At 37.9% G+C, this 15,654-nt stretch overlaps 2 protein-coding genes across 5 annotated transcripts in view; both read right to left on the bottom strand.

Annotated features, from left to right (window-relative positions):
• LOC133564668 (cullin-3) overlaps positions 1-5,554 on the bottom strand; it is a 38,478-nt gene extending 32,924 nt beyond the window's left edge. For both annotated transcript variants that reach the window (XM_061919135.1, XM_061919136.1), the window contains exon 1: positions 5,281-5,554. In XM_061919135.1, the coding sequence (XP_061775119.1) occupies positions 5,281-5,343 (63 nt within the window). In that variant the 5' untranslated portion in view covers positions 5,344-5,554. The remainder of the gene's footprint in view (positions 1-5,280) is intronic.
• Positions 5,555-11,784: 6,230 nt separating this feature from the next.
• The window catches only part of LOC133564667 (cGMP-dependent 3',5'-cyclic phosphodiesterase), a 495,045-nt gene continuing 491,175 nt past the window's right edge, over positions 11,785-15,654 (bottom strand). For all 3 annotated transcript variants that reach the window (XM_061919132.1, XM_061919134.1, XM_061919133.1), the window contains exon 31: positions 11,785-15,654. This exon is cut by the window's right edge and continues 4,721 nt beyond it. The gene's annotated coding sequence lies outside the window, so the exon portion shown is untranslated.

The following is a 15,654-nucleotide window of genomic DNA, read 5'->3' as shown; positions in this document are numbered from 1 at the left end:
CGCCGGGTGGCGGGGCTCTTCCTTAGAGATAGGGTGAGAAGCTCTGCCATCCGGGAGGAACTCAAAGTAAAGCCGCTGCTCCTCCACATTGAGAGGAGCCTGATGAGGTGATTCGGGCATCTGGTCAGGATGCCACCCGAACGCCTCCCGAGGTAGGTGTTCAGGACACGTCCGACCGGTAGGCCACGGGGAAGACCCAGGACACATTAGGAAGACTATGTGTCCCAACTGGCCTGGGATTGCCTTGGGATCCCCCGGCAGGAGCTGGACGTAATGGCTGGGGAGAGGAAAGTCTGGACTTCCCTGCTTAGGCTGCTGCCCCCACGACCCAACCTCGGATAAGCGGAAGAAGATGTATGGTTTCCATCCTCAAGTCAGTGTTAAGCTTGCATCTTTGACACTAAAAGTATGCGATGCAGGTAGTAACATACTAGTGACTACCCCCATCTTCCCTTTCAGCATTTACACAGTTGACAACTAAAGTAATTACAGTCTACTGCCAACCAGAGTGTAAATTCATATATTAGGACAGCGGCACATCATTTGTGTTCAGAATTAATCTGGTCATATAAGGCTTAACTGTTTTTTTTAAATCAATAAAAATACAGTCTGGGTAGTTGCATAAGCAATGCGTATTTACAAAAATCCTTAAACGTATTTTCATAAAGAGTAGCTGAGTAGGACGATGTGGTGGACGACCATGATGACTTCTGTCGGTCAACGGGACATCACCTGGAGTGTCGTCATTGTATTTCTAAGGGTGCATGTCCAACCACATGTTCCATGTCATGCCGTTTAAACACTTATATTAAAACTGAAAAAAATATAATGTGATTAGAAATACATGCTTTACAGATTATCTTTTCTGAACTAAAGATGCAGTAAAACTGCTTATCATCGGATTTTATTCTCTTTCCAGCAACACACAAATACCAAATAAATCATTAAAAAAAACCACATTTTATGTTTGGTTTTTCAAGACTGTCGGCTCCTTCGGAGGATGCAGACTCTGAAGTGGGTCTATAGTACCTTGTCTTTTAAGTCTGTTTTGTCATCATGTATAATAAAGACAGGAAAAAAAACTTCAAAGTTGATGTTCCATTGTCGCAGACACCATGCTATCCTTTTCTTCACGACACATTCCTTGCTTTTATTACAAAAGTCCACCATATTAGCTATTCAGTGCGTCAGTTATCATTATAATTTGACGTAACTGGCCCAAGCTACATACTTAAGGTGAAACTTGGTAATTGTTCACATAACAAAATTGTATTCATGATTGTGCGACGGCAGTTGTTCATTGTGAGGTGTCAAAACAGAAAATGTACAGTTCAGGAGTTAACACAGAGGTCTAAGGATACCGGCTAACTGAATTTACGACCTCTGCCGAAAATGCATGGACCATATTTACTGGACTTTAATGTGCATTTGAAATTGTGTTAGGCTTCAAAGGGGCGTTTCATTATGTTAACGCAGGTCCCAACATTTGTGTTTATGGGGCCTACAGTTGTAAATATGCCTAGAAACGCAAACAGAGGGATGGTACAAAACCCTGAAGGCCGTTGAAGCTAGCGGGGTGTATAATATAGTTGTTATCTGGGTGACTGCCAGCAGATATTCGCGAGAATGTTCGTGGCTCTCATTGTCTTCTTTACTTTGTGACACGGGTCAAAATGGCTCTTTGTATGGTATAGGTTGCTGATCCCTGAACTATGTACATTAAATATTTCTGAATGGTTCAACCGCCACCCGCCCAAATCTATTTAAAATCTATCTTTTCGTCATGTCACCTGCCCGACCCGCGGTTTATCCTCGGACTATGCGGATGAGACCGCAAACCGCGCATCTCTAATAGACATACACAATGCTACATATTACATATTTTGATAAAAAGTGGCAAGCATATAAATTGTGGCTACTGTAAGTAGCTTGAATAGTCAAACAACACAGATGGCAGTCACGAAAGAATGAATAAAGTAAGTTGTAATCACCATATTTTTTTTAACTAAGCCGTTACTTTTATCCTCGGCTTTGAAACATGTGCTGCCACGGCTGACTTGCGGATTTTTCGGCCATAATGTTATGTATTCGACATCAACAAAGACATTGAAAAGGCGTGTTATTATTTGTACAACGGTGTCATCTTTTGGACAAGTTTGCTCACTGCACGTGCCGCAGATTGAAAACATACTTCCAATTTTAGTGCCTTGAACTGGAAGTAAATTACTGAGATAAGAAAATATATATTTAATCTTTGAAAATCACAAATATTGCAATAATCGTCTGGAGTATTTGCACAATCAACTAAGAGACAACCACATTCTGGATGTCAGCTGAACGGTCGTGTTATTATTGAACAGCTTCATTCATTTGAACAAATACCATATCATAGTTTGAGAAAAGTAGACAAGCCCCAACACATGCATGGGTCTGGTGTCTGTAGGACGAGTGGGCCTTTTCAACAGGTTCCCCCTCATCAAGTTGAGGTCCTCTGGTAACACCAGTTCGGTTTTGCGAGGCCACGGTCGCACAGTTCAAGCCATCATTGACAGACGAGCAGGGCTACATTTGGCTCATATACTAGCGCACTGTCAGACGACGGAATTCCTGTTTTATTCCAAAATGTGGTCAGTTGAATAGGTCTTCCCCGTGACTTTACACAAAGGGAGTGTCAGGTGGACGCAGAGGTTTTTCTAGAACCCTTATGTAAACATGTCATCCGGAGAGTCACGTTCTGATATCCAATACTGCATTTCTGGCGAAGCCAGGACTGTGCTAGCAGGCTGGATAATTGTTAGCATCAACGGAGTTCTAACAATGCCGGACGCCAGTTTGTTCTTCCCTTCCCTGACATTACAAGGTGCAACAATCGGTTGGACGCAGTGGTTCCCAACTTTTTTGTAGCTGCGGACCGGTCAACGCTTGAAAATTTTTCCCACGGACCGGGGAGGGAGGGGGGTTATTTATTTAATTTTTCATAAAGAAATATGTGTGCTTACAGACTGTGTTTCCCTGCAGACTGTATTGATCTATATTGATATATAATGTATATACCGCATTTCCTTGAATTGCCGCAGGGCATATAGTATGCGCCTGCCTTGAATTACTGCCGGGTCAAACTCGCTTCGCAAAATAATTAGCGCATGCTTAGTATTACCGCCTGGTCAAACTCGTGACGTCACGAGTGACACTTCCCCTGTCATCATTTTCAAAATGGAGGAGGCTGATTTCAATACCGGTAATTTAAACTTGTATAAAGGGAATATTAAGAGCTATTCAGTAGGATTTAAGGTCCAAGCTTACATCAGACTCAAATTTTTACTGCATGCCTTTGGTAAAAAGGCACGCTTTTCTGTCTTGCCTCTGGTGGAGGTGGTTTCTCCGCTCCCTCCTTCCCTGCTTGCTCTCTGTGTCTTGTCTTAGGGACGGCGTGGCGCAGTGGAAGAGTGCAACCCGAGGGTCCCTGGTTCAAATCCCACCTAGTACCAACCTCGTCACGTCCGTTGTGTCCTGAGCAAGACACTTCACCCTTGCTCCTGATGGGTGCTGGTTGGCGCCTTGCATGGCAGCTCCCTCCATCAGTGTGTGAATGTGTGTGTGAATGGGTAAATGTGGAAGTAGTGTCAAAGCGCTTTGAGTACCTTGAAGGTAGAAAAGCGCTATACAAGTACAACCCATTTATCATTTATTTATTTGTCTTTGTCTGAACTTTATCATGTTTAATGTGTGCCATGCTATGTGAGGTTTTTTTTCCTTGGACTCAGTCTGGACCCCTACTGAAGGTCTAGCCTTAGACTGATGTTTTTTTTACTCCCCTCCCAATGTCACCCTTTTCTCACCTTTTTAAGGAGCGCCGTAAGTGGCTGACCCGTTGGCGGTCTCATCTTGTCCCCTTTGTAACGTATGTCTGCTCTTAGCGGGACTGTGCCGAAAATGAAATTTCGTTGTACTTGTGCAATGACAATAAAGATTTATCCTATCCTATCCTAAGTGCCGGAGTGAGGAGAGGTTTTAAAAAAAATAGCGCATGCTTACTTTTACCCCATGCCTTTGGTAAGCGCAGGAGTGAGAAGAGGTTTTAAATTAATTAGCGCCCCGGCGGCAATTCAAGGAAATGCGGTCCGTGCATCCATCTTCTTCCGCTTATCCGATGTTGGGTCGCGGGGGCAGCAGCCTAAGCAGGAAAGCCCAGACTTCCCTCTCCCCAGCCACTTTGTCCAGCTCCTCCCGGGGGATCTCGAGGCGTTCCCAGGCCAGCCAGGAGACATAGTCTTCCCAACGTGTCCTGGGTCTTCCCCGTGGCCTCCTACCGGTTGGACTTGCCCTAAACACCTCTCTAGGGAGGCGTTCAGGTGGCACCCTGACCAGATGCCCGAACCACCTCATCTGGCTCCTCTCGATGTGGAGGAGCAGCGGCTTTACTTCGAGTTCCTCCCGGATGACAGAACCCCGCCACCCGGCGGAGGAAACTCATTTCGGCCGCTTGTACCCGTGATTTAATCCTTTCGGTCATGACCATAGGTGAGGATGGGAACGTAGATCGACCGGTAAATCGAGAGCTTTGCCTTCCGGCTCAGCTCCTTCTTCACCACAACGGATCGGTACAACGTCCGCATTACTGAAGACGCCGGACCGATCCGCCTGTCAATCTCACGATCCACTCTTCCCCCACTCGTGAACAAGACTCCTAGGTACTTGAACTCCTCCACTTGGGGCAGGGTCTCCTCCCCAACCCGGAGATGGCACTCCACCCTTTTCCGGGAGAGAACCATGGACTCGGACTTGGAGGTGGTGATTCTCATTCCGGTTGCTTCACGGAAATACGGTATTGTGTTTTTTTATGTTGATTTAATAATTTAAAAAAAATAATTATTGTGCGGCCTGGTACTAATCAGTCCGCAGCACGGTGGTTGGGGACCACTGGCCGTTATAGTACGCGTTCAAATACAGTTATTTGAGCGTTGCGTGTTTTTAAGAGCAAAGCCAAAACAACAAGTGTCAAATGCTAACGTTAGCAGGGCGCTAACGTTAGGGCAGCCATTATCTTACAGAACATTGAAGTGATTCATGACATTTCTCATCGAAGGTGTAAATAATATACTAGTGTCGCCGCTACTAACCACACTAAGTGCGGGTAACGCGGTGTTTAAAGGCGCCGCTGTTTTGTCGGTCGTCCACGGCTCAGCTGATTAGCTTGTTAGCCGTTAGCCAGTAGCCCAGACCACGGTGATCGAGTCCCCGCCTGGCGGGCGGGCGGAGCGTCGTCTCCGGCGTACTTACAGGAAAGGCCCGTATCCTCATTTTGGTGTCCTTCTTGGTGCCGCCTTTGCTGAGATGGCTCATGGTTGCCTCGTCCGTGGTCTCTGTATTCACATTAAAAAAAAGTTCTCCGGGGGGAGGGGACGGGGTGACTACCGGTGATGGGCGCCGTCGACTAGCTTTCACTTCGACCTCGGAGCTCCGCGTCCCGGCGCAGTAAGTTTATTGTTGACAGCCAAATTCACTGCTAGTTGGATCGGCGATGGCGGACTCACTGCAAGTCTCATTGCGCAGAGCTCACGCGCCCCAAATCACGCGAGACTTCACTTTTTTTTTTTTTGTAATTATTTTTATTTAAAAACAAATATACATACATACATACATTTATAATTCACACAAAAGTAAAAAAAAAATGTATGCACTTACAACACTTAGAACCTTTAGCACAGGGGTCACCAACCTTTTTGAAACCAAGATCTACTTCTTGGGTACTGATTAATGCAAAGGGCTACCAGTTTGATACACACTTAAAACATTGCCAGAAATAGCCAATTTGCTCAATTTACCTTTAATAAATAAATCTATAAATATATAAAAATGGGTATTTCTGTCTGTCATTCCGTCGTATATATTTTTTTCCTTTTACAGAAGTTTTTTTGTAGAGGATAAATGATGAAAAAAAACACTTAATTGAACGGTTTAAAAGAGGAGAAAACACGAAAAAAATGACAATTAAATTTTGAAACATAGTTTATCTTCAATTTCGACTCATTAATATTCAAAATTCAACCGAAAAAAGAAGAGAAAAACTAGCTAATTCGAATCTTTTTGAAAAAAATTAAAAAATAATTTTAGTAATTTTTCCTGATTGAGATTCATTTTAGAATTTTGATGACATGTTTTAAATAGGTTAAAATCCAATCTGCGTTTTGTTAGAATATATAACAAATTGGACACAAATATATTTCTAACAAAGATCAATGTATTTTTTTTTCCGGCAATCTTCACATAAAACAAAGAACAACAACAACAAAAGAAAAAAAACACACTAATTTGAGCAATGATTGAGCCGAAAGGGTGTAGGGTGAAGCAACGCTTATATAAACCAACCCCATCACAACAAGAACAAGGTTCAAAATATATAAAATCTAAAACATGCTTCACTTATATTACTTTTTTTTTTAAACAATATATAAGCAATATATATGTAGCACACGTCTCATATACACAGTTTAACATTTAAATCAAACAAATACATTTGTACACTTATATATATATATATATATATATATATATATATATATATATATATATATATATATATATATATTATATATACACAATTTATTTAAATTCCATATGAAGTGGTAATATATACATTTTAATATAACCTATATGTATAATTATGAAATCATAAATTGTATTTATATACATATTATATATTCTTGTCTTTCTAAAACAATGTTTGCTCTTCTTTCTTATATTTACTAATGATAAATGATTTAAACAGCTTTTTAAACTGGTTTATGTTGGTGCTGTGTTTTATTTCATCCTTTAAACAGTTCCATATTTTAACCCCTGCTATTGTTATACTCATTCGTTTCTCCGTTGTTCTACAATATTGGATCTTAAAAAGTAGTTCTCCTCTTAAATTATAATTCCCTTCTCTTTGAAAGATAAATCATTATTTCTTCTAATTTTAAAAGAAATTCAAAAGACTTTTAAATAAGATTTAAATTTGATTCTAAAGATTTTTTAAATTTGCCAGAATATTTTTTTAGAATTTTAATCATAATAGGTTTGATTGTTCCACACACCTTAAACAATATTGTTATTTCACTAGGTGTGACTAATTACTCAAAAAAGAACATTGTATGTAGTCCAGTATATGAAACGCAAAAGAAGGTGCATGTAAAATAAAAGCTCTCTTTTTAAAGTAATTGTGGTTCCTCGCCAGGTTACATTTGCAGCTCTATATATGATGTTACTTTGAAGGTTATTATCAGAGCGCATTCACTTCAAAAATCTTGCCCTAAACGTTTAAGTATTATTTGATAATAAAATAAAATAAAAATAGAAAGAGTCATAATTTAAAGAGAAAAGGCTGAAATGCTCATAGTAATAATTATTAATAACACCAAGATTGGTCTTTAAATATATTTATATACATATATACGAAGACTATTTTGCCGGTTCCTTTTTTTTCTTGACCCCTGGGGTCTCCAAAGTGGGGCCTGGAACACGTCGTAGAAATAAAACATCGATACAAAAAAAGAAGGGAAAACTATTTAATCTAAAGAGAAAAAGTTGGAATGTTGATACTAAAAATCTAAAATTACACAAAGCTTGGTCTTTAAATGTATACATGTACAGTATATACTATTCCTGATGTATATGTATATAATATGTTTATATTATCGTAAGTATGTATTATTGTATGTGTATAATTATGTATATACTGTATATATGTACGTATATATTTAGATATATATGTGTATAATTAAGTATATACTACTTATATGTATGTATATATATATAGATATATGTGTGTCAACATATATATAGATTAGATAGTACTTTATTGATCCCAGAGTATGTCAATCTATCTATCTATCTATCTATCTATCTATCTATCTATCTATCTATATATATATATATATATATATATATATATATATATATATATATTTGTATGTATGTAGGTGTGGGAAAAATCACAAGACTACTTCATCTCTACAGAACTGTTTCATGAGGGGTTCCCTCAATCATCAGGAGATTTCTGATCTCCTGATGATTGAGGGAACCCCTCATGAAACAGTTCTGTAGAGATGAAGTAGTCTTGTGATTTTTCCCACACATACATATTGTGCTCTACCACGGTATCGAGCACTATTCTCTGAATAATCCAATTAAGACATGTATATATATATATATATATATATATATATATATATATATATATATATATATATATGTACATATATATATGTATATATATACATACATACATATCCATCTATCTATCTATCCATCTATCTATCTATCTATATATATATATATATATATATATATATATATATATATATGTACATATATATATGTATATATATACATACATACATATCCATCTATCTATCTATCCATCTATCTATCTATATATCTATCTATCTATATATATATCTATCTATATATATATATATATATATATATATATATATATAACTATACATACACACATATTTATTTTATATCAAAATTGCCCCCTGCTGCCTTTGGTTTGTATTCCTTTATTCCCTTAAACCAGGAGGTCCAAATATGGTCAAGTTGTCATTTGAGGCCCGTGGCTTGTTTTATTGGCTGGTGGTACATTGTAGTACCAAAATTACACCCCCCCACACCCCCAATCCCCCCAAAAAACGAAACCAAAAAAAATACTTGTTGAACATTTTTACTAAATCAACAAATATCAAAGCATATCCCGGTACAACTTTTGCAGGTCCAACAATAAAGTTCTTTGAACTCTATATAGTTTTTCAATAGGAAGATTAGCCGTTCTTTCATTGCCATGGCAACCATCAACTATGGTTTGTGTTTACCAGGGTACTATTATTATTACTATGAGGCCTTGGAGCAAAATAACCTCCGATCCCCATTTGCTTCCAATTGTTTATACCCTGTAGCTTTTCAATATACTTGGATCTTTTTAAAAATAGATTTTGCTGAATCACGCCTGAACATCTCCCGTCTCCTTGTATGAATTCAAATAAAGGCTTATTCCAAGGGAGTGTAATTTACCTTTAAACTGAACCGATTTGACCCTTGTTCTAAAACACTCTCAGCCGTTTAAAGTAGTTTGTTTTATGGATGGGCTATATCGTGATTTGCTCGCGGAAATCTAGAGCAGTGTTTTTCAACCTTTTTTAAGGCAAGGCAGATTTTTGTCATAATAAAATCCGGAGGCACACCACCAGCAGAAAACGTAAAAAAATGTACTTTGTGTTAGCAAGCAAGGCTATCTACGTTGTTGCTATCCTTCTTTGTGTGGACATTGTTGTTTGTCGCGTCACGTACGGATGTACTTTGTGGAGGCCGTAAGTTTTTGCTGTCGTCCAGCATTCTGTCTCTGTTTACTTTGTAGCAAGTTCAGTTTGACTTTCATTTTACACAGCCTTTTCCTTTCGTTCAATTTGGGTTTAAGCATTACATACCTTTTTTACCTGCACCCTGCCTCCCACTGTGGTCTGCATAATCAGGATTGATTGATTGATTGAGACTTTTTTTTGTAGTTTGCACAGTACAGTACATATTCCGCACAATTGACCACTAAATGGTAACACCGGAATAAGTTTTTCAATTTGTTAAGTCGGGGTCCACATTCTAAACAAACCATCCTTGTCTCACCCGACACATTCCGACTTTTACAAAGCAATGCTGCCACCTACTGACATGGAGTATTACGTGGTTACCCAGCCGAGCTTTACACGGCACAGACACTAAGCAACGGCACATCATTGGCAGATTCTAATTATTGATTTGCAAAAAATATTTTTGGCATAAATTAGGTGAAGTTGCATAATTTTTCACGGCACACTAGTGTGCCGCGGCACAGTGGTTGAAAAACACTGATCTACAGCTCTTAAAGGCCTACTGAAATGAGATTTTCTTATTTAAACGGGGATAGCAGGTCCATTCTATGTGTCATACTTGATCATTTTGCGATATTGCCATATTTTTGCTGAAAAGATTTAGTAGAGAACATCGACGATAAAGTTAGCAACTTTTGGTCGCTATGAAAAAAAGCCTTGCCTGTACCGGAAGTAGCAGACGATGTGCGCGTGACATCACGGGTTGTGGAACTCCTCACATCGTTTACAATCATGGCCACCAGCAGCGAGAGCGATTCGGAGCGAGAAAGCGACAATTTCCCCATTAATTTGAGCGAGGATGAAAGATTCGTGGATGAGGAAAGTTAGAGTGAATAATAAAGAAAAAAGAAAAAAGACAGGGCAGTGGGAGCGATTCAAATGTTATTAGACACATTTACTGGGATAATTCTGGAAAATCCCTTATTTGCTTATTGTGTTACTAGTGTTGAAGTGCACTGGTTCTCAAATGGGATATGCGTACCCCTGGGGGTACTTGAAGGTATGCCAAAGGGTACATAAGATTATTTAAAAATATTCTAAAAGTAGCAACAATTCAAAACTTCTTTATAAATATATTTATTGAATAATACTTCAAGAAAATATGAATGTAAGTTCATAAACTGTGAAAAGAAATGCAACAATGCAATATTCAGTGTTGACAGCTACATTTTTTGTGGACATGTTCCATAAATATTGATGTTAAAGATTTCTTTTTTTGTGAAGAAATGTTTAGAATTAAGTTCATGAATCCAGATGGATCTCTATTACAATCCCCAAAGAGGGCACTTTAAGTTGATGATTATTATTATTTATTCATAATTGAATAACATGTTTATTTTTCAACAAGATGTTTAGTTATTTTTATATCTTTTTTTTCCAAATAGTTCCAGAAAGACCACTACAAATGAGCAATATTTTGCACTGTTATACAATTTAATAAATCAGAAACTGATGACATAGTGCTGTATTTTACTTCATTTCTTTTTTTTTTCAACCAAAAATGCTTCGCTCTGATTAGGGGGTACTTGAATTTAAAAAAAATTCTCAGGGGGTACATCACTGAAAAAAGGTTGAGAACCACTGTTGTAGTGAGATTATACTGTCGTACCTGAAAGTCGCAGGGGTGTGGTGACCGCCAGTGTCTCTGAAGGAAGCCATGCAGCTGCCTCTTTGACAGCTGCAGGAAGAACGATGCGAGCTCCGCTCATGTCTACGGTAAGAGCCGATTTATTACCACAATTTTCTCACCGAAACCTGCCGGGTAACATGTTTGCTTGACCGCTCTGTTTCATAGTAAAGCTTCACCTTCGGGAATATAAACAAGGGAACACCGGCTGTGTTTGTGTTGCTAAAGGCAGCTGCAATACACCGCTTCCCACCTACATCTTTCTTCTTTGACGTCTCCATTATTAATTGAACAAATTGCAAAATATTCAGCAACACAGATGTCCAGAATACTGTGTAATTATGCGGTTAATGCAGACTACTTATAGCTGGGTTCGGGCTGGAAAAAAAGGTCCGCTACAGCCCGAGACGTCACACGCACGCGTCATCATACTGACGTTTTCAACAGGATACTTCGCGCGAAATTTAAAATTGCAATTTAGTAAACTAAAAAGGCCGTATTGGCATGTGTTGCAATGTTAATATTTCATCATTGATATATAAACTATCAGACTGCGTGGTCAGTAGTGGGTTTCAGTAGGCCTTTAATGGAAAGTCATCCCTGCGGTCAAGATGCCAACAGGGCAGGACGGTCTTATTCCCCCCCGAGTCAGCAGCTGCAGTGTCGATTGTTGTTATAGCCACCCTGAGATAAGTTGATATCACATTCAAGCGTTAAGTGTTCAACATGTGCATACCGAGGCAGTGATCTGGACACCTTTCATCAGATTTATTCCACAAATGAACCAAACAAAATGTCATCCATTTGTCTTCTTCTCAAATATATCATTGTTCATTTCAAGTCAAGCCACCACCAGCTCTCAGACTCAACAAAATAATAACAATAATAATAATAATAATAATAATAATAATAATAAAAAAGCATCAATTATACAGTGTCTGATGAGTTTGGGTTCTTGTTTGTGCTGGAATATCTGATGTATGCATAACCTTAAATACAGTTGATTTGTTCCCCCTTCTCTTGAAAACAAAATAGATGGAGAAAGAACTCATATATAACAATCACGTCACATACAGAGTTACAGTATGGCCCATTTTTTCTAATTTACAGCATTAATGAGCATCGCATAATCACACATGGGAGGCTCGAGATGCTGGGGGAAGAATTGGCGTCAAACATTTTGGACCCACAAGAACATTTGACATGAACGGAGCCCTCAGAGAATGAAAATTACGTTGTTTTTTTGTTTCTCCACGCAATTTTTTTTTTTGCTTGGCAAAAATAGCCCTGACCCTCGGTGTTGAAATGTGAACTCTCGGGAGATTTTGGCGGATTAAAACGGTCACACGGAACGCTAGACAAGATAGGTAAATCTATCCCAGGTACTTAATAAGCACAACTAACCAAAGAGGGGGAGCAGCTATAAAGTAGGGGGTTTCCCAGCAGGCACAAGACATTGAAACAACGTTGAGAACTTGTTGAATTAGGTCCTGACGCTGAGCAGTGCAAATATAACGTGGAAACAAGTTGGGTTCTGACGTTGATTTGATCATTGAATTTTGGTCATTTCCCAACCAATATACTAAAACACAAGTAGAACGTTAAAACAACATTCTTTTTGACGACGTTTAATCACAATGTTGGGTGCTGTTGTTGATTTGACCATTGAATTTTGGTCAACCAATATTCTACAACACAAATAAGACCTAATATTGATTAAATGTTGTCAAAAAGCATGTTTTTTCCACATTGTGATGTTGATTTGATCATTGAAATTTGGCCATTTCTCAAACAGTATTGAACAACACAAATACAACGTTGAAACAACATGCTTTTTGACGACGTTTAATCAATGTTGGGTGCTGACGTTGATTTGACCATTGAAATTTGGTAATTTCCTCAACCAATATTCTACAATACAAATAGAACCTAACATTGATTAAACGCTATCAATAAGCATGTTGTTTCAAGTTGTGATGTAGATTTGATCATTGAAATTTGGTTATTTCCCAACCACTATTCTACAACACAAATGGAACCTAACATTGATTAAACGTTATCAATAAACATTTTGTCTCCAGTTGTGACGTAGATTTGATCAATGAAGTTTTGGTCATTTCCCAACCAATATTCTACAACACAAATACGTTGAAACAACATGCTTTTTGACAACGTTTAATCAATGTCGGGTTCTGACGTTGATTTGACCATTGAAATTTGGTCATTTCCCAACCAATATTCTACAACATAAATATGTTGAAACAACATGTTTTTTGACATTCAAACAATGTTGGGTTCTGACGTTGATTTGACCATTGAAATTTGGTCATTTCCCAACCAATATTCTACAACACAAATGGAACCTAACATTGATTAAACGTTATCAATGAGCATGTTGTCTCAAGTTGTGACGTAGATTTGATCATTGAAGTTTTGGTCATTTCCCAACCAATATTCTACAACACAAATACGTTGAAACAACATGCTTTTTGACAACGTTTAATCAATGTCGGGTTCTGACGTTGATTTGACCATTGAAATTTGGTCATTTCCCAACCAATATTCTACAACATAAATATGTTGAAACAACATGTTTTTTGACATTCAAACAATGTTGGGTTCTGACGTTGATTTGACCATTGAAATTTGGTCATTTCCCAACCAATATTCTACAACACAAATAGAACCTAACATTGATTAAACATTATCAATAAGCATGTTGTCTCAAGTTGTGACGTAGATTTGATCATTGAAGTTTTGGTCATTTCCCAACCAATATTCTACAACACAAATACAACGTAAAAAAAACATGCTTTTTGACAACGTTTAATCAATGTTGGGTGCTGACGTTGATTTGACCATTGAAATTTGGTAATGTCCCAACCAATACCCTACAACACAAATTGAACCTAACATTGATTAAACGTTATCAATAAGCATGTTGTTTCAAGTTGTGACGTAGATTTGATCATTGAAATTTGGTCATTTCCCAACCAATATTCTACAACACAAATACGTTGAAACAACATGCTTTTTGACAACGTTTAATCAATGTCGGGTTCTGACGTTGATTTGACAATTGAAATTTGGTAATTTCCAAACCAATATTCTACAACATAAATACGTTGAAACAAAATGTTTTTTGACATTCAAACAATGTTGGGTTGTGACGTTGATTTGATCATTGAAATTTGGTAATTTCCCAACCAATATTCAACAATACAAATAGAACCTAACATTGATTAAACGTTATCAATAAGCATTTTGTCTCCAGTTGTGACGTAGATTTGATCATTGAAGTTTTGGTCATTTCCCAACCAATATTCTACAACACAAATACAACGTAGAAACAACATGCTTTTTGACGACATTTAATCAATGTTGGGTTCTGACGCTGATTTGACCATTGAAATTTGGTCATTTCCCAACCAATATTCTACAATACAAATAGAACCAAACATTGATTAAACGTTATCAATAAGCATGTTGTCTCAAGTTGTGACGTAGATTTGATCATTGAGGTTTTGGTCATTTCCCAACCAATATTCTACAACACAAATACGTAGAAACAACATGCTTTTTGACAACGTTTAAACCATGTTGGGTTCTGACGTTGATTTGACCATTGAAATTTGGTCATTTCCCAACCAATATTCTACAATACAAATAGAACCAAACATTGATTAAACATTATCAATGAGCATGTTGTCTCAAGTTGTGACGTAGATTTGATCATTGAAGTTTTGGTCATTTCCCAACCAATATTCTACAACACAAATACAACGTAAAAAAAACATGCTTTTTGACAACGTTTAATCAATGTTGGGTGCTGACGTTGATTTAAATAAATAAATAAATGGGTTGTACTTGTATAGCGCTTTTCTACCTTTAAGGTACTCAAAGCGCTTTGACACTACTTCCACATTTACCCATTCACACACACTGATGGAGGGAGCTGCCATGCAAGGCGCTAACCAGCAGCCATCAGGAGCAAGGGTGAAGTGATACAAATTTGACCATTGAAATTTGGTAATTTCCCAACCAATATTCTACAAGAGTGGTTCCCAACCGATTGGTTCCGGGCCGCAGAATAATTTATTAATTAAATTAAAAAAAATTAAATCAACATAAAAAACACAATATACACTTAAAATTAGTGCACCAACCCAAAAAACCTCTCGTTTTCATGACAAAAAAATAATAATAACATAACAAAATCCGACCCCTCCAACCCTTCGCGGGACAAATTATAAAGCGTTGACCGGTCCCTAGGTAGAAAAAGGTTGGGGACCACTGTTCTCCAACACAAATACAACATTGAAACACCACTGAAATTTGGTAATTTCCCAAACAATATTCTACAACATAAATAGAACCTAAAATTGATTAAACACTGTCAAAAAACATGTTGTTTCAAGTTGTGACGTTAATCTAGCCATCCATCCATTTTCTACCACTGTCCCTTTTTGGGGTTGCAGGGGGTGCCGGAGCCTATCTCAGCTGCATTCGGGCGTAAGGCGGGGTACACCCCGGACAAGTCGCCACCTCATCTAATCATTGAAATTTGGTAGTTTCTCCAACCAAAATTCTACAACACAAATAGAACCTAACATTGATTAAACA

Source organism: Nerophis ophidion, linkage group LG13 (genome assembly GCF_033978795.1).
Source record: "Nerophis ophidion isolate RoL-2023_Sa linkage group LG13, RoL_Noph_v1.0, whole genome shotgun sequence".
NCBI classification, from domain to species: Eukaryota; Metazoa; Chordata; class Actinopteri; order Syngnathiformes; family Syngnathidae; genus Nerophis; species Nerophis ophidion.
This window is presented reverse-complemented; position numbering and strand designations above follow the sequence as displayed.